The 23061-nt window shown below is 39.4% G+C and overlaps 2 protein-coding genes across 8 annotated transcripts in view; both read left to right on the forward strand.

Moving 5' to 3' along the window:
• Nucleotides 1–659: 659 nt before the first annotated feature.
• CCP110 (centriolar coiled-coil protein 110) lies at nt 660–19109 on the forward strand. 4 transcript variants are annotated; one of them, XM_067306650.1, is made up of 15 exons: nt 660–739; nt 1653–1808; nt 2911–3039; nt 4415–6059; nt 7072–7196; nt 7342–7525; nt 8277–8413; nt 8836–8952; nt 9241–9342; nt 9650–9766; nt 10265–10344; nt 10882–10944; nt 11895–11954; nt 12554–12636; nt 18518–19109. In XM_067306650.1, exons 2-15 carry the CDS (start codon nt 1662–1664, stop codon nt 18568–18570), a joined length of 3042 nt encoding a protein of 1013 aa, XP_067162751.1. In that variant the 5' UTR covers nt 660–739; nt 1653–1661; the 3' UTR covers nt 18571–19109. The 4 variants fall into 4 exon arrangements, with proteins under 4 accessions (XP_067162751.1, XP_013806382.2, XP_013806384.2 ...); XM_013950928.2 differs by lacking the exons at nt 660–739; nt 18518–19109 and adding an exon at nt 15771–15788 and having other exon boundaries at nt 1059–1808; XM_013950929.2 differs by lacking the exon at nt 660–739 and having other exon boundaries at nt 1060–1808; nt 7342–7474.
• A 2876-nt stretch (nt 19110–21985) lies between these two features.
• Nucleotides 21986–23061, forward strand: part of VPS35L (VPS35 endosomal protein sorting factor like) — a 63258-nt gene continuing 62182 nt past the window's right edge. For all 4 annotated transcript variants that reach the window (XR_010885794.1, XM_067306127.1, XM_067306128.1 and 1 more), the window contains exon 1: nt 21986–22012. Coding sequence is in view for 3 of the 4 variants with exons in the window: in XM_067306127.1 (XP_067162228.1) it covers nt 21996–22012 (17 nt within the window). In the remaining variant the exon portion in view is untranslated. The remainder of the gene's footprint in view (nt 22013–23061) is intronic.

Here is a 23061-nt window from a genome sequence, read left to right on the forward strand (position 1 = left end):
CGGCAGTGACACCGGGATGCTGTTTCGAAAGGCCGTATTAACAAGTTCTCATGTTTTATCTCTATTATCGCAGTGTATTCAAAGAAACTGATACCTGCTGGCACACTTGTAGCCCTGACCGTAGAAGGCGTGCACAGCCATACAGCTGTTTAACATGATAAAGGAGCATGGACTTCACCAGGGCTAGTGGGGGAGCTCAGGAAGCCTCTCTTCTCCATGTCTTGGAGACCTCGGGGTGGGAATCACTGGAAATCAGCGTACTTCCTCAATCCCATCATACTCCTCTTAAAATGGAGCTGCCTTTGTCTTGAAGCTCCCTCAGTAATTACTGATTTATCCTGCAAGTCTCAATTATTTTAAAAGCAAGATTTGTAGATAGAGCTCATATCTTTTCTGAGACCAAATAAAGAATTCTTCTAAACTAACCGCCCAAAGAAAAGGCACTGTCCCTACCCACCAGGCGCGCTTTGCCTGCGTCCTTCGGTCCCGGCGGCCGCAACAGCAGCGGCAGGTTTCGGCAGCCGGCAGGACTGCCGCTCCCAGCATGCCCCGCTCCCCGCGGCGGCCACGGAGCGTGGCGCGGCGCCGCAGTGCACGCTGGGGCTCGTAGTGCTCGCTGGCCGCTCCTCGGCCCGGAAGGGCCCGCGGGGCGGGTCGGTTGCCAGGAGGCGGTGGCGCGGCGCGGAGTGCCGCGGCGGGGAGGCGAGCGGGGCGCGCCGGGGCCCGGAGCCCCGCGCAGGTACCGTCCGGCGGCGCGGCGCGGCGCGGTGTGGGGCGGGACGGGACGGGGCCGCGGTGGTTTGGCGGAGCGCGAGGGCCCCGGCGGCGCGGGCCGGGCCGTGGCGCTGAGGAGCCGAGCCTGCCGCCCTGCCCGGCCCGGCCCGGCCCGGCCCGCCGCGCCGCGCCGCGCCGCGCCGCGCCGCGCCGCGCCGCGCCGCGCCGCGCCGCGGGGAGGCGGCGGGCGGAGCGCAGCGCAGCGCAGCCGAAGCCGAAGCCGAAGCGGGGCGTGCGGGGAACAAAAGCGGCGGAGGCCTCGCCCCGGGGCCGCCCCGGTCGGGTCGGGCCGGGCCGGGCTGCGCGAGGCGCGGCGGCTCCTCCGAGGCGGCCGGTCTGCGTTGGGGTTGTTTGTGCTCGGCGGCGGCTTCGGCCTCGGCTCGCACAGGGACGCGTCCGGGAGGAGGCACGTGGGGCGAAATGCGGACTCTTCCACCCCCCTAAACGTGAAGGCTGAGCTTGCCTTAAAAAGCCGCTGTTTTTCTTTTCTTTTTTTTAATTTGGCTACTTTTTTTTTTCTTCAGAAAAAAGTATCTATGATAGTCATGGGAGACTTTAAAGGTTTAATCTTTGATGGCGTTTTGGGGGGATTCTCTGTAGCGGGTGTAATTTTGTAAATCTTGATCATCTCAGTGCCAGTTTTCTCAGGGTACACGTGATAGAACATCTCTTTCTTACAAATATATGCAGATTTTCTGTTTATAAGAAAAAAAAACAGCTTTTATTAGTGATAGGAAAAAGAGAGACTTACTTGAGTCATCTAACTAACAATTGGTTTCCAGATATAGCTATAAAGGAAAAACAACTTTGAATTAGTTGTGTTGTTGTTTCCCCTTCGTCTTGCTAGTACAGTCGCATGATTTTATTACTCTGTGCAGCTTAGTTACATGAAGATGGAGGACTATGAAAAATTTTGTAAGAAGCATTTTTCCAGAATCCAAGAAGAGGCAATAAAAAGAGAAACCTCTTTCAGTGTTCCACACAAAAATATCTCGCTCATCCAGTTCCATGGAGTTCCCGTGCTTTCCCCTCTGGTAAGTCGTTTTGTTTCGCGTTTTGTTTTGCATTTTGTTTTGCGTGTGCATGCTAACTACACTATTGGCACTAACTTTCATGTCTGAGGTATCAAATATAATATATTTATATATTATATATATATATATAAAATAAAGTGATAGTGGAATTAGGAAATATTGAGATAGCTAAAAATCTCTTAAGTAAATTTACTGTTCTCATACATTTGCAGTCTAATCTCTTTCACATGCTCATCAATTGTGTTAAGTCATTCTATGCTTACTCTAAACAGCCCAAAAAAAGCAAAAAAGCTGTTGATCATTTGTATAATAATGCAGTCTGACTTCCTTGTTCCAGTGACGTGAAATATGAAAGGCGAGGCTATCTAATAACAAACTCCGAAAACCATGATATAGTTACGTATTACCAGATATCATTTACTCTCCAAGGTATCAGTTAGCTCTCCCATGTATGTTTCATTTATGAATGGGTGGATGTTTTTAAATTTTCATAGAAAAATGCATAATTTGCTTGAGACTACCTAATTCTGTAAAACTTTGTGGCACCAACTTTTGTAGATTTAGGTTTTGTAGATTTAGTTTAACTTTTATCCAAACTACATAACTCGGAAGATTTTGAGATTTTGATTTTTGAAAGGATCTGGAGGAGTGCTGCATACGTTTCTGTTTAGGCTTTCTGTCTGGGTATGTAATTCACCTCTGATTCAAGAGGACCAGTGCAAGTCGTCTTTAAAACTTAGCAGTTTGAGTACAAGTAGGCAGATTGGTCACAGAAGGTTGTACATGATGCTGAAACCCCCCCATCTTCACAGAGGACTCGGAAAGACCTTTCCGGTAGTCTGTATCATTTGAAGTTGGTACTGTAGCATTTAGCGTTCTTGGAGACTTCAATATGCGCTCTTTTAGATCCATGTTGGCACGTGTGCCAAGAAGACCATAAAAAAGTATTACTGCTTTAAAAGAGACTGGCATTTGAAGTGTACAAAGTATCAATGTAGATAGTTTTGGTATGTTGGCTTTTTCTCTTTTTAATTTATTTCGTAATTCTGTATTGAAATTTGCGTTTAGTAATATAAACCGTGTTTCTGACACTGCTTTGCAGCTTAGCCTTGAAAAGAAAAAGGAAATACAGCAAGACAAACAAAAAGCACTGGACTTAGAGATCTGGAGACAGAACTCGAAGAAAAGAGCTTTGTTGAATCGTGTTCAGGAGATTCTAGAAAACGTTCAGGTAAAGTTGATCCAGATTCGTATAGCTTTAGAGAAAACATCTCCGTATATGTATTTTTGAGAAAGCATTGAGGTTTAAGTATTCACTAGTATAAACATGAAGTTATTAACAGTTAATTCTCCCGAAGCAGCATTTGCTACTATTTCATGCTATGTGACCTGATTCATTATTTAGCAACATCCTGTGTGTTCACTGTTAAGTATGGAGTTTGTTTTTCACTGCTTATTTTGACAGACCACACCAAAACTCTTGCTTTTGTAATCTGTTTGAAATATCTAGATTGTAAAACAAACTTACAAACAAAAGAACCCCCCTGGTGTTAGAGCAACCAGTTTGCCTTATTTGCAAGTGTGTAATTTAATCGGAAAATAATCTATATTCAAGTTTACAATTACAGAAGTAAAATTACCTTTGCAATGGCTTGTAATTCTGTTGTGCCCTTTATAATTTTACTGCAACTGTTTTGTTTTCTTTGCTTCTTCAATGATGGGCTTAGAGGTTTAAATTGAAAAGAATATTAAATATGTCTAATGAAACAGTATAATCTGGCTTTGTAATAGAGCTTTAATACAGCTTTTATACTAACTTATTTATTAAACAAATACAGTTAACATTGGATTTGTTGAGTTACTAAGGTGGCAAACAGCTTATTTAGTTTGTACTGTTTACTGGAGTGGACATGGCAACAGTCATCTGACTTGGGATTTGAAGAGCAGACCAGGAACATATGTTCAATATAAAAATAAGTTAGTTTTTTTTCAAGGATGCCCCCTTGATAATTGAGGGGTCTCACAGGATACCTTTATTTTTAGTGTGAAAATCTTTAGGGTCAAATGCTTGCTAGAAGCAATGAAAACTCATAATTCATGACTCTGGGTTAAGTAAAGAAATTAAAAAGTGTTCTTATACTTCCACTGGTTTCACTAGGAATTATTTTGATTTGTTCTTAATTAAGCACTAGGTTAAGCTATATTCAGTGCTGGAGTTCTTCAATTATTCTTATTTAATGTATATATTTTTTCATATTTTAAGAGGAATCTTGCAAGATAATTTGATGTCATAGAATTATTTGAAGAATATCTAAATTACCTTGTGAAGAAAAGACGTCTTTGAATTCAGATCCTTGGTATCACTAAAAAGTCTGAGTGGACCATTATTCAAATTTATATTTTAATTTCAATTACCTTCTTCTCATTTCAAAGGGCTCTGTATTATAAGTAGTTTGAAGGAAATTGTTAACAGTTGAACTGGACGTTTTTATTGGTTTTAAGGTGACAGCATTCTGCTTTAAGTGCAGGTGAAGCTTTGACAATAATCTGAAAATCAGAGGAGATTTTGCCTAAAATATGTGATATTATTCAATTTTTCTTTGCAGATCAGGAAAGCATCTAGTGTGAGTGACTTGAACATGTGGGAGGCTGAGAATACTTGCTCTGATTCAGAATCAAAAGCCTTGACTGACTTTACACCTCTGTCAGATGTCAATTTGTCATGTTCTCCTGAAAGGCATGGTTCCACAGAGCTTGAAAAGACACCAGAAATAATGCCATCAAATGCCACTGGGCAGGTGACATCAAGTGTGACAGAAATAGTTAAAGCTGTAGAAGAAAATGTTTTTTCAAAGCAAAGTGAGAGTCACTTCTCAAAAGACATGCTTTGTCCGAAGGCTGTTTCTTCTGACAACATGAACAATAAACTTGCTTCACAGGCTTTGCAAAGCCCGGAGAGGCCGGGAGTGCAGCTGCCTGGTGAGGAAGTCCAAGATCCCTACGCAATGAGTCTTCAGAACCTTCTGAAGAAATCTAGGGAGTACATAGAGAAAGAACAAACCAGACGTAGCTCAAGAAATAATTCAAAAAGGTGTATGAATGAAAGTCATTCAGATAAAGAAAACGACGCAGTTAAAACAACTGACTCTGTGAAAGAGAGAGCAAAGCTTACAGGCAGAAGCTGCACTGCTGCGATGCTTGATAAACCCAGTCTTAATAAATCAAATACAATTCTCCAAGGTGCCTCTACTCACACAAATAACACAAGTATGCCAACTTTATCCAGTTTTTCTAAAGTGGATATACCTATGAGAGTTGGAACACCCCCACTAGTGGATTCGGATTCAGATGAAGAATTTAAAAATACTTCTACGTTTGATCGTGACAGTAGCATTATCAGGAGCCTCACAGGCTCTTATGCCAAATTGCCGAGCCCTGAGCCAAGCATGAGCCCTAAAATGCACCGAAGGCGCCCAAGACCTTTGTCAATGGGACACATAGTTATTAATAACCCTGTGAATGCTTATGAGTTAAGCCCTAAAGGCAAGGGTAGAGCAATGGACTTGATTATGCAAGATATTGCTGATAAAAATAATGTGTCTGAATCAGTGCCAAAGTTAATGGTGGACTTTGCTGTGGTTTGCCCTGGCAAAGTTCCTGGTGTTCTTAGGAATTCTTCAGACCCCTGTGATGGGTTGGTGGTTGGCAAATCAAGTCGACATTCCTTTGGACACTTGGAGAGCAAAGGAACGTTGTCTGCTACGGTGGAAGGACAGGTAGTGTTGGATGGCAGAGGGCAATATAAAGTGGAGACTAGTACTAATATTGTAGCTCCAAAATTGCATGAGCCGTTTGCAGTCAGCCAGTCCACGGTAACTCAGAAGATCTTAGCTGTGAACGAAACCAAACCACCTAGTTTGCTAGAACATACTAAATGTAATTCTCCGGTAGAACTCAATAAATCTTATGATGTAGAAAATCCATCCCCACTACTAATGCAAAGCAAGAATAAGCGACAGCAGATGGATACTCCAAATGTTTCCCCAGCAAACGAACAGTTTCTAGAAAATGGTTTTGAAAAGGTAAAACGTAGACTTGATTTGGATACAGACAACTCCCAGAAAGAAAACAATCCCTATGTTTTAGCAGTTGGAATGGAAGAACAGGAGAAGCAGTGGTTGCAAGAACAAAAATACCCTGCGGGATCAGTTTACATTACCAAGAATGCAGTCCCTGATAGTACAGCAAAAGGTAAAAGATTTTCTGTCATTGTTGGTGGTGGTTCTTTTGTTTGTTTTTTTACTTATTTCTCAATTTAGAAATCTTTTAGAAAACAAACAGTGCTCATTACAAATGTTATATTCACTGGTTGTTCTAAGTATTCGTATATCGAAAGGTAAAAGTTCTGTTGAATATTGATTACCTTTTTCAGTAATCTCATTATTTCTGTAGTTTTTAATCAATGACAAATTCTGAAATTCAGCTTACTACTTGAGCCTTTTTTTATCTGCTACAGAATGACTAGAGTGATTTTTTGATTTAGAAGTCTCTTGGAGTCAAAAGCCCTATAAAAGCTATTCAGTAACAAATACTTGATTGAACAATTTGTTTATGAAGAAACATCAGATAAAATATTGTTTTTCAGTTTTGCAAATTCTGTATCTACTCTCAAAGGTATCATTTGATGCCACAAACGTTTTCTTCTCATTTGAATGTACAAATTTGAATTTCATTGTATTAAGAAAATAATATCTTACTCTGTTAGACCTAAATAAAACTACTAGAAGAAGAGAAACCCTGTGTAAATTAAAAGAAAATACCTTTTAACATAAAATATCTTTTAACAGATAGGGTGCAAATAATTACATCGATATTTTCTTCCAGTTCAAGACTAAGTGTTACATCTGTATGTGTCTTTCTCAAGTAAAGCCCAAGTGGCATAAATGTTTTAATTCACTCAAGCAAGCACAGGTATACCACTCTTAGAGACAGGGTTTTTTTGAGTGCATTTCTGTATTATAATATAGGTTCAGTTGGTGTTACTGCTGTTGCATCCACATGCTTATCTCATAAATACAAACATTTTGAAGGACTGCAGTAACTGATAAGGTTCTTTGCAATACATAATGGAAACTTGATATCAAAGAAGTGTCTTTTTACTGATGATGTAAATGAATCATGTTTAAAGTATATATTTCTATGATAAAGAACATGTAGAAAATGTTGTAATGCTTGATTCTTCATAATGTATATATCTTCTCAGGAGAGATTTTAAAAACAAAAATGTTGGCCTTTGAAGAAATGAGGAAGAGACTTGAAGAGCAGCATGCACAGCAACTGTCAATTCTGATAGCTGAACAAGAGAGAGAACAGGAGAAATTGCAGAAGGTAAGACAAAAAGAAGAAAAATTCTGAGCAAAAGTAATGTTTGTTTTATTGTACTTTGTCAGGAAGCAATTTCCTTTTAAAATAAACACTCTCTTACTCTGCTGATGTAGAGAACCAATTTTATAGCTGATTTCTTCTTTTGCAGGAATTAGAAGAGCAGGAGAGAAAGCTGAAAGGAAAGAAGATTGCTACAACAGAAATAGAAATCTCCAAAGTGAATATTAACAGTAGGATGGAGTTGGAGTGGAGAAAAAAAAGCGAAAGTGGCTTGCTGGAAAGTATGCAATCTCAGATGGAGACAGTCCATAATGCAAACTCTACCAGCATTGGTAAAAATGGGAGGATAGAATATAGATTAAATGTTGTGGTGTATCTTGCTCTGCAGCGTTCAAGTGAATCAGCTGCCTCATTGTGATAAGGGCAGTGCTCCTGTCCGAGTCCCCTTGTCAGTCAGGCTGGTCTGCCACCTGCCACCTTCAGCTGTTGGCAGCACGTGTAAAACAAATCTTTGTCTAGTTGGCATTTAGCATGTTTTCAGCTATGCTTGTGCTATCCCGTGTATTGCACCTGTATATATTGTTTTAGGGCATACTGGAGGAAAGCAAGATAAAAGTAAACTGATAGGGTCCAGGATGAGGCCGTAGATTTGGCTCATGTCACAGAACGTTCGTCTTCCTGCCATGTAGCTGCACAGTAGCGGACTAGGTGCTCTTGTTTGTGTAGGAGGATTAAAAGGGCTCTGCCAGCGGATCTCCACTGAAAGGAAATACAGCTCCAGCTGATGGAACACCTCTCACCTGATCCAGAGCATTATGAAATGAAAAAAAATTATGAAGGCTTCTGGGCTGAAACCAGAGTTAAAGTTGAAGTCTATGTATCTGCTTGATTTTTATCTGCATTTATTGTTTTTTGTGGAGTGTTACATTACATCTTCTTTCTTAAACAAGTGTAGTGATCGTGTACACACACGCGCGTGCACACACACGCACTTATACATCTATATATGTATGTACATAGAAATATAGTTATTTTATGGACAAAAGTCTGTGTGTTGAACAGTACATTCTCCTTTGCCTGCAGGTTTTGCTCATACTACACCAAACACCTTTGCTTCAACAAGTGAAACTTCATTCTTTCTCTGGGGCCCATCAGGTAGTGGAGTTATAAAAACCTCCATATCCAGGCCAAGTAACAGGATCAAAACTAGGTGGACTCAGGTGAGGAAAAATACAGTTTACTTATAGCTTAAGAAGCTGTCTGTTTTTTACTGGTAACTGTATAATAGCTGTGCTGGAGTAAATCTCACAGAAAAGTTCCTATATCAGCTTAGATTATACAAGAGAACTCTGTGTGTGTGTGTATGTCTTGTCTAATCTCGGTGTATACACACGCAAACGCACGCTATATATAATATATTTTTCTTGTTATTCATATGAGCAAATAATTGTATAACAATATAATGCTTCTGCTAAATTAATACCATGGTGCTATGGTGGGTATCTCTGGCCTAGCCAGAAGGTTTTACCCCTGTCATCAGATTGTTTCTTACTTGAAAGTTACGTCACATGATTGATGCTATTTGAGAAATAATTCATAACTTTTATATAGAATATTTAGAAACTGTTTTCTTTCTTTTAAGGTGTTCAATCCAGACATACAAATAAAGTTCAATAAGATCACTGCTGTGGCAAAGGGATTTCTCACTCGTAGACTTATGCAGACAGAAAAATTGAAATATCTTAAGCAAACTGTAAAGGTAAGGAGATGAGCATTTTTATATTATCCTCTTGTTTGTTTTTGCTCCTGTCTTCAACTGACAGATGAAATTGTGCATTTCTGCAAAGTATAAATTCTGCTTTCAGGAGAATTTAGGAACATGTGTCATGTGAACGTGTTTAGGTTTTGCATTGCTCAGTAACAAGACCAAGTATCAAGCCCAAGGCCAATGAAGAGGACTAGCCCTACTTGTACAAAAATTTGTATTGATTCCTTTGTTGTGAAGTATTATGCCGAGTGCTTAACCTTATTTTCCTCTCTTCTCCAGGATACTATGGAGTTCATAAAAAATTTTCAGTCGGAAGCCCCATTAAAAAGAGGAAGTGTTTCAGCACAAGATGCATCCCTCCATGAACGAGTAATGGCTCAGGTGATATAATTTAAACTTTTTTTTTTTCTTCTCCAGCTATTCTGCTTTTGTAAAAGGAAGTTATTTTGGGATGTCTGATAACATAAATACCTAAAGCCTTTAGAATGGCTTTGTTTAAAGTAAAAATTTTAAAATATGGCTGTGAGAAAAAGATTCCATTCTTGTTCTAATGTATTAAGATGGATTTCAGAATTATCTCTTCAAGTGTTTTGCTTAGATTGAAAGTGAGAAGAGCTTGATAACCAAAAACATGGGAAAGTTAACTTGACTCAACATTTTATTAAGATTTTAATTATTCTCTTTCCAGCTACGAGCTGCTCTTTATGACATCCATGACATTTTTTTTATAATGGAGGCATCTGAAAGAATGAATATTCTGCGTCATGATCGTGAAGTTCGTAAAGAGAAGATGCTCAGGCAAATGGTGTGTTATAATTAGGAGAACATAAACTTTGAGACAAGTTTTAAATACTGAACTGTTACTGCTTTCAAAAGATTTATTTCTGATCCAGTAAAAAGTTTAAATTTTAATTACCGTTGTTTAGTTATGATTCTGTAGATAACTTATTTGAACAGGGGAAAAAAAACCCCACCATAGTAGGAGATTAGTATCTTCAAACTCTTAGTGTGCAGATGTATGAAAATAGAATGAAAAGCGTGGTGGAAGTGATAAGAAAGAAGTTCAGACTTTAAGTTTAGGCTTCTTTATGACACACAAACCTTTTAAATCTGATAATATAAAGAAGTTCCTTTGGGTTCTTTTGTTGTTGTTTTTGCCATTTTTTGTTCTTTTAAGAAGTTGAATGTAGCCTGAATGTAAATTTTGTATTGAAAATGTTAATATTTTTTAAGTAGCATCAGAAGGGGTTAAGTTCAATAAAAGCAGTAACTAACATTATTGTATGTTCTTTTGCTTTTTTAGGATAAAGTAAAGAGCCCGAGAGAGAGAGCAACGCTTTCAACAGCTACACAAAAATCTCTGGATAGGAAAAAGTATATGAAGTATGTGCAGTTCTCTGGGATGGGGGTGTGCAATAGGATGGTTAGGAGGAGTTGGAAATAGTGAAATGCAGCTTCTGATGAAACAGCTTCTTTGCAAACTAACATCTTTCTTAGGAAGAGTGAATGAAAACTTCCTTCGGGTGTGTGGTGTGTTACTACTTGTAATAGCACTTTTTGTTAGAGATTTTATCCATACAAACATGAAGAAATGTTTGCCCTAAGATGCTGTGTTTCAGTTGTGAGCAGATTGATTTTGTAAATTAAGTTTTGCAAGTTCTTTCTTCAATCATGCCAAAGTGCCTGGCAATAAGAGATACTTAGTACTCTGGCTAAAGTGCTCTCTGGGATAATGGCAGACGTTATTCTGCAACACGGTGGGAAAAACAGTTGTTTCAGTTATTCATGAGTAGAAAGTGATAATTTGTGATATTCTGGCAGTAGATATAGATTGTCAGAGGTTTTCTCTTACAGTTTCTGTTTAAGACCTGCCTGATGATTTTGTACTTTAAATACATTTCAATACTTTTGTTTGTCTAGGGCTTCAGAAATGGGAATGCCAAGTAAAAAAATAATCATAAAACAAAAAACTCCTGAAAACCGGTGAGTGAAGATTAATTGTATTTGAGTGATCTTAAGGAACTGTGTAGATCCTTTGGTCTGTGTCACTATTTTGCAATCAATTAGCTCACTTTCAGCCATTATTATGAAAGACAGTAATGAAATCAGATTCAGCATGATCTAAGAAAGGGGATTATCAACTTTTATGAAGTTATCAAGAGTTCTTTTATTTTCTTCAGAGTCAGTTCTGGAATTTTATCATCTTCAGAAATTATTTGTTTATGGCTTTAACTCTGATCAGGTTCAAGGTTTCTCTCTCCAATATAATATTAGCATCTCTTAAGCTTTGGTTTGAAACTCCTACTTTTTTAATACCCTTTACTCTGCAGTGTAAATATTGATGTATTTATCCGTAGAAAGCTGTCAGAAAAGGAGTGGCTTTCTATTTTGAGAAAAAAGTTCTTGCCTCTAAGTCCTGTGATTGCTTGAATCGCAGAAATTATGTTGTTCAATACTTGCTGTTATATGTAGTGCTACTGTCTTGTGGGTGAGGTGTGTCTGCACCATTTTCTGCTATAACAAGTCAGATACCTGGCATCCCTTAAACACGGTTTTTATTTTGTGCTTACCCAAAAGTTTTGAATATGTGCTATCTACTAATACATTTAATTTTCAATGACTTGTTTAAATTATTCCCCCCCCCCCAATGTGTCCTTTTTTCCCCCCTATTAATGACTAGGAACCTGAGGCACTGTTGGGGGAATAGTTTCCTGGCTGTTCCTTTGTTCCTTTGTTTTAAATAGCTAGGAAATGTAGTAGCTCTATTCTGGAATCTTAATTCCTGCTGCTCTTGCCTATGTGTCATCTGCATTGCAGAGCCTGTTAGTCTTTCTGAGATTTGTTACGTGAAAGATGATGCACAATTCAGCATACTTATGAGCTTTTTATAAAAAGAAGGGAAAAAGCACTAACAGAAGTTTATGTTTTAACAGAGTACTTCAGCCGAATCAAGGACAGAATGCCCCAGTTCATAGACTGCTTTGCAGACAAGGGTAAGAGCACAGTGTATTCATAACTTAAAGATAAAAGTAAATGCAAAATGCAAAAGCACAATAATTTCTGAATAATATTTACACATATTGGTGCAACTGTTGTTCAAAGGCAAAATAATTACTTTTCACAGTATTTTGAAATATTGCTTATACTCTTTGTTTTACCTTATACTGTAAGAAAATACTTAGTGTTTTCATCCTTCTGTGTATTGTCTTCATTTACACTTTGTTCCAACATTTGTATTTGTAACATTCATTTTCCATGAAGCTTTGCTTCCACTTAATGAAATATATATATATATATATATATATATAAAATTTAAACATAGACTTTATGATGCCACAGTATCTGAACTGAATCAGTTTCTTGCATAGAGTTTTAAAAATCTGTACATGGGGGACATATTCTCCTATTTAATGTATCTGTGTAAGCCTTAATAATGTTAATAGGAATTGTACACATATTCAGAAAGAGGCTGTTTGGGACATAGTAAAAATGTTTTCATACCAAACACAGTTTGATAGTGTCATTATATTTTTTGGATACAGCCTTTCGACTTTGATGCAAGTGACTTATTAACTTTTTTATATTTAATTAGAACCCCTAAGACCTCAATGAAGGGGGTTGAGCAAAATAGAAAGAAGGCCTCAGAAAGCAGAGTGTCTAACAAGGCTGTTTCAGGTGTGTAGAAAACTGGTGCTTGGATCTTATAGTAAATAAGTTACTAGTATCAAGAAGAATTAAATGTGGGATATAGTTTTCTTTTTCTTGCGCACCTGCTTTGCTATGTCTTAAGTCTAACCTATCTCTTTTAAGTTACCAGTGCATATTTACTGACCACTTTCAGATTCTATAAACATAAATGTATAGCTCATTTACATTCATTCACCAGATGCTCAATCATAAAAAACAACATTTGCCGAGTATATTCACTATAACTGTTTGAGAAGCTAATAGTCGTCAAACTAGACTTGGATTAGCATTTCAATATCATTTGATTCTTGGATCTCTACAAAAGTGTAACTTGTCTTCAAAAAGAAGCCTATAGAAAGGACAGGAAGGACAGTTTCAGAGCACTTACCAATGGGCATACAGTCCTAAATTAAAATATATACAATAGCACTGTACAAGAATGTTTTGAGTATTAATAGTCCATTTTTAAAGTATTCCTGTGTTTGCATACAGACATTACTGGTTGGTTACCCTTTTATTAAAAAGGTTTGAGAACAGTGCCAAACCTCTCTGTTCTTGTCCCATTAAGGCATAAAGTGAACAAATCACTATGAAACTTTTTATGCAATTTCCATTTTTAAAATTGATTTTATCAATTTAAAAAACTATTAGTCACTTTATCTTCTGGTAAGTTATTGTTTGTCACTTAAGAAATTTAAGATCTTAATTTTACTTTGCTCTCAAAGGAGAGTTCTACAAGTTGAGCAAAAAAAAGTGGGAATTTTTGGGCTCAAGAAGGAATATTATAACATAGTAGATTTTCAGTGGTTTTTCATAGTGATCTGAATTATCTTTATGTATAAGGTATCAAACCTTTCCTGTAAGAGAAATTCTGCATTTATTGTGAACATGGAGCAATGCTAGGGAGCGTATCTGTGAGCTTAAGTGGAATGTGTGCACTGCTTGGTAAGATCATATAACGTGCTGTTTTACCAGAACTGTTTGTTTTTCATAGTACCTTGTGAAGCCAGGAGAAGTGTCTGTAGTGATGTGTAGCAGGAAACCATGCATACACAAACCTGTAGTGTTTCACTTAAAAAAAAAAAAAAAAAAAAAAAAAAAAATCAGGGAAAGAGAGAGGAGAGGAAAAGTAAATGATGAGGATACAAACAAGACTAACTTCTCTTTTCTGATGCCAGTTCTCCTGGCAGTGCTGTCAGCACTAAGGTGCAGCGTGGCATTGTTCAGTTGCCCTCAGTGATGCTGCAGAAAAATAAGCAAAGGTAGTAAATAAGACCTCTAAAATGTAATAGAAAAAGTTAAGTATGCAATGCAATTGTAGCAACAAGAGGTAACCATTAAGGCAGGCTTTTATCTGACAGTTTGCAAAAGTGTATTAACTAGCTGAGAAAAACTCTGAAGAATACAGACCATGAAACGTCAAGAACTCTTCTAATTACAGTATTACAGAAGCTGTAAAAGAGTAATAGTGAATGGGTGGCATCAGTGTCAGGTTTGGCATTGATTTGAGATTTGGACGGCATTCTCAATCTCATATAATTCATGCTCAGTCAATAATAAATAGTCTGCAGTGTTTTGCAATTATATCTGGCATCAAACATCAAATTAGACCACCCTCTATCGTTCCTCTGTGTTGGCAGTGTGTGCTGTTTTGCCAAGTGACTGACTTGAGATAGTAATATTTATTGAAGTCATAACAATTGATACCTGGCAATGAAAAGAATCTATTGGAATATGGCTCTAAATTTCTCCTCTCCTTTCTTTATGGCTATTTAGTGAATTTCTGGAAAACTGTTTAATGTCTTCTACAGTGGCTTTCTTGGAGCCTAAGGATGATGTGTCTAACCTATTACCTGCTGTCTAGTTTCGGCTGCATGGCATAACTTCAAGTAGTGTTTGGACATCACATATGTTCCCATGGCACAATACCAGTACTTCCACATGCTTGTTTATAAATAGGTTAGAATACTTGTACTAAATGAATAATTTAAATTATTAGATGGGGAGCATTGTCTAGACATGAAAGTAATGATCTGCATAATTTTGTGACAATGAAAAATACCTCAAGTTGAATGCATTTAAATAGAACATGGTTTTGTTTGTGTATGGATAAAATGTGTATAGTGAAAGGTTTGGTAATATGTTGAATAATTTTTTGTTTGAATAATTTTTTGTTAGTGATTTTAAAAGTCTGTTTTTGTGAGTAACAAATTTCTTTTCAAGAGAGATCCCTGAAAGTCTTCTATAGTGAGGCAACAAGTTCTGTCTGGGAAAGACCATGGACAGAAACTACTCTCAAGTCAATCTGAAAAAAAAAAAATTAATGCTAAAAGCCAAACAAATGCATTTACTTTTCTTGTTTTACTAGAACTTGTGCATGTCAGAAGGTCAGACTTCTAGCAGTGGTTTGCTCTAGGCAGTATAAATATTCATTTATTTTCATACCTGTGCTAGTCTGCTATACTTCTAACCCATAATATTTCTGTTTCATTTGTTGTCTTCATACATCCCTAACTCCCAGCTGAATTATGCTTATTAGAGGGGCAAAAGGGAAGGAGGGTTAGTAGTAGGCAGCTATTCTAAATGTTACTTATCCATTCAAGCTTGACGTTAGACATACCCTCAGAAGGAAATGCTAACGCACCTGTCCAGCTACTTTCTTCTTTCCATTCTTCTGACTGTTGTTTGAAATTCTGTCCCAAAAGTGCTTTGTAGCTCTCTGTAATACCACTCCTGACTGATTGTCGTCTTTTCTGGTAAGAAAGCATTTCTTTCAGCTGGTGATCCTAAATCTAGTTTTTGTTGTTTTGTATTCCTTCAGTCCGGACTTCTGCATTAGGAAGTACAAACTAATAAATCTGTAAAGGGCCTTATTTGTTTTTTGTCTGTTTTATATATATATATATATATATATATATATATATATGTATATGTGTGTGTGTGTGTGTGTGTCTGTGTATATGCCTATATATATGTATATATGACAGAGATATTCAGTGGACAGTCTGCAGGCTGTGCCAGCCAGGGCATTTAATGTGAGCCAATTGTGTTAGAACGCAGGTGGCTGAGATCAGGCTGCTGCTGCTGCAACTAGACCTGTTTATCCCCCTTGTTTTGTCCAGTCTGAATAAGTGTTGAGGAAAAGAAATGGCAGGGCATGAGGTACATAGAGTATTAGCGTGGCAGCCGCCCTTTGCCAGCTGTGGTCTTTCCTGCGCGCTTGTCCAGCCCGAGCCAGGAGCAGGCTGCTGGTGTGAGATTGTGTGTGCTGTGAACTGGATTAGCATTTGGACCAGCGCTTCAGGAAGGCTTTCTGCATGCGAGTAGCAGGTCAACTGTGTGACATAGGAGAGAGGCCTCATGTAACTGCTCTGCCTGCCGATGGAAAAGGTTGGGTGCGAATCGAATTCAGGAAGGCTGTAACTCTTATTAAAATCTGGCTTCTTAAATCTCCTAGTCTAGATTGCCTTATTTATTTTGCACTTCTTATACTGTCTCTTTCTCTGTATAGGAGTAAATCAGTTCAATGTAATAGTAGCTTTCTAAGTATATGCATTATTTAAGTTAAATGGAACTTGTGCAATAACATAGAAGAAGCTAATGTAGAGTTAAACCAGTGCATTATTATGACACACTGAAAATAACTGGCTTAATTCCTGTTGAATTCTAGATTTCCAGGAGGAGGGAGAGAACTGTTCCTGTGCTACCTTGATTTCTTGCATTTAACAGGTTGCATGTGGCTATCGAATTATTCTGCAACTGGTTTGAAACATGTCCATTTATTTCCTAGTAATGAAAAGTCCTCATTAGTGGTGGATAGATTTGAAACTATCCACTGATTTCCTATATATGAAATTTTTATTTAACTCGGAGTGGACGTGAGGAGAGTTAAGAGCATAATGTTAAATCACTAAGAAAGCGCCATGCCCGTCAGTCTGGTTGTTTTGTCCTGTGGAATCACAGGTGAGCTGAAGCACACAGCACTGGAGAGTGTTGGGCCAGCGAGAATGCCTTTTGCGTAGTGGGAAACGATTTTCAGGTATGAGGGGTCCTGCTGTGGTAAGGCCTTTGTGGGCACTTCAAAAACTGCTTGGCACTGTGCTGAACATAGTAGCTCCTGAGCACCTGTAAGGATCCACTGCAACTGTCTCATAAAAGGAGCAACTGAAAATCCTGAAAAGGACTGGCACTTTCTTGTGTTCATTTACTTGCCTGGTACTTCTTTCTTTTCCATGGCCGTCTTCCATTAACACCGCTCCGCTCCATGCGGCACAACTTTCACTGCTTTGTATAAGTGTTTGATCACATTGCTGGACACTCTGAATAATTCCCTACTGAATGTTGAGTTGTGTTACTTTTTAGCAGCCTGCAGTGCTAAATCCTTATTCCTGGAAGGTACTTGTGCTCTGCATAGTGTAGAGCGCTATGGCTTTCTAAATATATATAAAATAAACATATCTATATGTATGTAAGTATATTTTTTTTTTCTTGTGGAGGGAACAAACTTTTTTTTACAGCTGCACTTCTGTAGGGGCTTTGCCTGATCACCTTATCTGTACTGAGTTTTTAATTCTGGTTTGTATGTCAACATATGGAAACCTACAATAGTTCTCTGGAGAAGATAGTTCAGTTGTATTAGGATTTGAGTATTCTCTGGCATATATTTTTGACCTTTTTTCATAGTTTGAAGTCTCTTTCTTTATGCTTGACAGTTAAATTATTGTTAAACTATAGTTATCTGACTGTATTCCTCATAGTTAACTACTATATTACTGATAGCTATAGCTGTCAGTTAAAGGGATGTGTCTGATGGCACGCAGAGTACTCTAAATGAACAACTCCAGTAATAAACCTATTGAAGAGGCTTTGGCAAGTGGAGTCTTTAGGATGGTGTGGATAGTGCAGGACTTGTCTCTGTGGCCTGTGCCTTGCAGAAAGGCAAAGCCCGCGTCGTGGCACTGCACATACTTTGTTCCACCAGATATGGCTGCCTCACTGCACCCCTCCTTCTCAGTTCTGCAGCTGTTTTAGCCAGGACTCCTTCCCATCTGCAGCTGCTTTCCTGGGAAGCTGGGTCACGGAGTGGTGGGGAGAAGAGCTCACCTCTGAGGGAAAAGAATAAACTAGCAGTATGAAACTTTGCAGTTTGCCCTTGGTCTGCCAGCTGCTTCCTTCTGGCTGGCTCATACTTCCCTTGTGAACTGAGGGAGGATCCTTCAGGTTGGGGGCAGTTGCTAAACGGACTGAACGTCTGGTTGCAGAGATCTGTCTTTGTGGATGTTTGTGAGGAAGAGTTTAGGCCCATGCTCCAAAAAACTAGTTTAATCAGAAATAGTTAAAAACACAACCATATAATGTTGATCTCCTATGCTTTGCATTATTCTTGCTCTGTCTCTACCTCTCTTGGTTTATTAACATGAGAGCTGGGGAAAAGGAAAGAGTTGTCTTAAATATGACTTTTATGATATTTTTGTATTGCTTTTCTTTAAGTACATGGAATAGCTAAAACTTTTCTGCTGTTTTAAAGTATCTACATCTACAATTCACAAATTTTTAAAAGATAAGAAACTAACACTGTCAAGACAAAATATGACAGATAAAAGTAGATGGAACAGTCACTGAAGAAGGAAATGCTGTAATGTGTAGTTACTGTCAAACCTATTTGTAGCTTTAATAACCTGTTTTATGTATGCATTTGTAAGGCATTTCACAAATAAATTATGAAAACTGTCATTTTAGAAGTAGCTACTTGATATATATTCTTAAATTCTTTTTGTCCTTAGCTTTTCAGCTTTTTTTATTGGATAATCTGTTACAAAAAAGCAGTGCTATCAATTGTAAAATGCTAATGTTTCTACTTCATTTTTAGGAGCATATGCAGGAAGAACCCAAAGAAAGAAGCCAAATGTTGTGACAATTTAAGACGACAGCACTCACTGGGATAAAAAGGCTATTTTTTAATGATGGTATTCTCAACGTTGATTCAAATATTGCATCTCCTATACATACACACACACACACACACACATATATATATATATATATATATATATGACAAGTATACACTTTATTTAACAGTTCCAGCTAATGACACGTTAATACAATCATACTGAAATAATGAAGGACTACAAAGCTCTAATACTTGTGAAAAATTGCATGGTAAAACCTATTATGTATTCACACTGCTGTGCACACATAACATTCATAACGTTATGCTATTTAAAGAAGACCATAGGGCAACATTAACTTAATTTGTTACTTCTTTACACTTCTCTAATTCTTCTATCTGTCATGTGCTTTTTGTATTACTTAAAATTGCAATTTCTGTGTATGGCTGCTGCCATAAATAAGGGGTGTGTGTGTGTGTATGTATATATTCAGTTTTATACCATAAAATGGGAGCAGTTTAAATAAGGGGGAAAAAATAATTGTAGCAAAACAGAGCTCTTTCCATCAGTGAATTTGTAAGCAGCCTTTCTGAATGTACTTTATATATGTATGTGCTTACCTCAATTCAATTACTAATTGCCTATATTTGTTGTGTATTTCTGCTGATTTGGACAGACATGGACCAAATTAACTGCTGGACAGACTTTTGATGACTGTACTAAAGTTGCACATTTATACATGTGGTAGATCAAAACACTGTGCCAGAAGAAGCCTAGGATGTTTTTTTTTCCTTGTTGTCTACTCCATTTTCTTATGGAAATAATTTTTGGTCAAGATGGAGAGAGGCATAAATTCTACAAAAGTTTGAGAAGGCAAGATTTCAATGGTTTTACCAATTCAGATTTATAAATTCTTTGTCCATAGTAATAATTCACATATGTGATGTACTGTTCATGACAGTCACAATTTTTCTGAACAGTTTCTCTTCTACCATGAACTAACAGGTCCTTGTACAGAAATCATGTTTCCTGATTTCAGGATAAAAGCAAAAAACAAAACCCAGCAAAAAAACCTCACATTTCCAAAAATCTAACACTAAAAGATCATGCTCATATTTTGCCTTGGTCTTTCTACTCATGGATATAAACCTTCAATTTGAGGGGAGCAGAATTCTGTAACTTCTATCTTTTAATGAACTCCTAGAGACAGGCTGTTAACATTTGAAGTCAAGTAGAGAAAAGATTGACTGTATAAGTCTTTGCAGTGCTTACTGCTTTGCTCTGTAACAGTAGTACTCTAAAGAAAGGTTTGCCTAAATGTGAAATAGGTTGTATTTTGTTGTTTTTCCACTATAAATACAGCATGACACCCTATCTTCAGAGGCTTTTTAACAAGTTGACACTGGTATAAGGGAAATAAGACTGACCAAAAATTTAATTGTGTTAAATAATCTTAACATGAAAGAGGAACATTAACAGGAGGATGAAGGCAATATCTTCAGGGGAAGCAATGAATGAATGGGCTTGCTTGCGCAACTATTTCTGATGATCATCTACAAATAAGTCTGTCCCCTGTTGCTAGTTACATTGTTAAAAACAAATGTTTCATACCATGCAATATGTTACCTCAATTGTGTACTTGGAAAAAAGCAAAAATAATGCTTAAACACCTTGGAGATTGACACTGCTCAGTGGCTCTTTACTGCGGCTTTTTTTGAAGGCTTTGGGGTGGTTCACCCAGTGCTGTAAATTAAGAATTTACACCAGTGGAGGACATGCCTCCTTCATTTAAATGCTACGGTCATTTAAAATTTCCACTGTAATACAAAAAATGTCTGAGACAAGCTTTCTGCTTTCCTGTAGTCATCAAAGGTCTCAGAGTCCTCAACTTTCCTGTGTTTGCATACTCTAGAAATGTAAGTAGAAAACATTTCAAGAGGAAAAAAGTTAAAATGACAAGTGTAACCTGTTCTCACAGGTTATAAAACTTCAGAGTGCAATTTAGTTTGCTGTTGATATATCATTGTTAACGATTGATGTTTTTAAAAGATGTTTTATGTGCTGTATTAATTATTAGCATAGGTAATATGTTGACGTAAAAGTAGGTTTAGTTTAAATGTTAGTAAAAATGAATGCTTACCTTCTGTTTGGGTTTGTCATCTAAACCTCTTTTACTTCAAGAATGTTTCCAATGTGTATAATAAAACATTGTAGCACAATTTTTTTTTTTTTTACGTTTTATGCAGCCTTTTTCTTGACAAGTGCCAGAATGTGTTTTTGTACTTGATATATTTTGTATTTATACATATTTAATTTTAACTCACTCCTTATTTTGTGTGGAATGTAATATCATTATAAAAGTGTATTTATTTTTGTACTTTCTTTCATTTTCACCAGTCTTGCTTTTTACATAAATATACTGCATAATAAACTTTTAATCTTTAAAAGTTGCTTTTTTTTCCCTTTTTCTGAATTGAAAAAAATCACCTGAAGTAAAATTAGGAAAAGGCAACCTTAGGATGTGTGGCCTTCCACATCACAACTAATTGTGATTTTTAATGGTTAATATGTGTTGTTAAGCAATGACACTTCCCTACTTCCCACAGCCTGTTCTGGGTGTGTTTGGAAATTCAGGTTTGGCTTCTAACAATACATTTATCAGTCTCAGAAATTTCTTACAGAATTTTCAGCTTATTGTTCTTTTACTACATATTTTGTGCTTGTTTCAAAGTCAGAAACAAACGTTCTGTAGTTATCTGGGATTTACAGTGTATTTAAGAATCCTAGATGAATTGTTTGTGCTGTAAATTCACACTGTTTAAGAATTTTGGGGGGATAGGTTTGCAGATGCCTGAATAAAACTTGAAGTACTGGGGCGAGGTTCGCTGGTCGCCGGGCCGGGCCGGGGCTCCCCGGAGGGGGCTGCGTGGGGGCGGCCGCTGTCCCCGCTGCCCCTTTTGCGGTGTGCGCTTGGGGTTTCTGTTCTCTCTTGCACCACCTGGTCCCGTATCGCCCTGACCTGCCGCTCTCCGGCTGGGCCCAGGGTGCCTCATTTTCGATGAATTTGTGCTTTCGATGCAGAAGTCTCTAGTTTTGCCTTACGGGGCCAGGCATTGCCCTTTAGTTGATAGGACACTTTGGCTGTTGTAAAATTGTGCAGTGAGATTACTGAAAGGTACCGCTTCCAATTTTTATGATTAACGCGATTAAAAATCGAGCGGACTCGGTACTTCTGGCCGCACAGGCTGACCAAACCGTCGGTCCCGAGGCAGTCCGGGGTTACCGCCCAGCACAGCGTGGATCCCTTTACGAGAGACCCGGAAAATAACAAGAAAAGGTCTTCCCGGCTGGAAAGGAGCTCTGCGGCGGGGCGGGGCGGGGCGGGGCGGGGAGATGGCGGCGGGAGGCTGAGCCGCGGGAGGCTGAGCCGCGCGCGGCGTCACGTGACGGCCCGCCAAGATGGCTGCCTTCCCCTGGTGAGCCCGCCGGGCCGGGGCTGAGCCTCCTCCGGCCGCCCGAGGCGCCGGGCAGGAGGGAGGGCCGGGCCGGGCCGGGCCGGGCCGGGCCGGGACTCCCCGGAGGGGGCTGTGTGGGGGCGGCCGTTGTCCCCGGCGCCTCTCGCAGGGCCGCGGCGGCCGGGGCCTTCCCCCGGGCGGCGCGGGGAGGGCCCGGGCCTCGGGGCGGGGGCGGCGGGGTCCCCCTGGGGCGCCCGGGTCCCCCTGGGGCTCCCTCCCGCGCGGCAGCCGCCGGGGTCCGCAGCGGCGCCTCCGCCTTGCGCGCGCCTCCGTGACGGGGGGCGGCGCCGGCCCGCTCGAGGGAGCAACGGCCTCGCTCGGGCGGCTCGCGGCGGGCGCTGCGGGGCCGCGGCAGGGCCCTTGGTTCGCCCCTCGCTTCTGGCCCTCCGGTGACCTGCCGGCAGAGCCGAAGCTTCCGCTGTGTTGAGTTCAAACGTGCTGGCAGCAGCCGAGCTTTGGTTCGTTGTCTTTCGCGACCTCGTTGGACGTGGCCTGAAGGCACGGTGTCTGCGGGCTACAGGCTGCAGGGGTGGTCGCCGCTTCCAGCGGTGTGAAATGTTGCTGCGGGAAAAGGCAGCGTGCGGCTGAGGAGGCCGCGGTGTGAAGAAAGCCGAACGCGATACGCGGTCAGGTGTTTGTGAAGGCGAGGAGGGCAGAACGGGCTTCCTCTTGGCCGGAGTGAAGGAAAACGCGTCCATGGCGCTCTCCAGGCTTCACGTTTGTTTACAAATGAACGATAGTCTGTTCTTGGAAGACTTGCTTTCCTGAGCCTGGTGCTCCTTGAACGCATTAAATCTATCCAACTTCCAGATTTGGGTGTGCTGTGACCCAGGGTGCTCTAGCAATCCAATCTGATGCAGAACCGAAAAAAGTAATATGCAGCACTTGGAGCTGGATTACCAAAAAGATTTCCCTATATGTATTTTGTCATGCTGAAGATCATTTGGTTCACTCCTTCAGGCTATTTAATGTGTGAGCAAACTGTTCAATAAAAAGCAGAAGTAATTTGT

This window comes from Apteryx mantelli, chromosome 16 (assembly GCF_036417845.1).
Source record: "Apteryx mantelli isolate bAptMan1 chromosome 16, bAptMan1.hap1, whole genome shotgun sequence".
In the NCBI taxonomy this organism is placed as follows: domain Eukaryota; kingdom Metazoa; phylum Chordata; class Aves; order Apterygiformes; family Apterygidae; genus Apteryx; species Apteryx mantelli.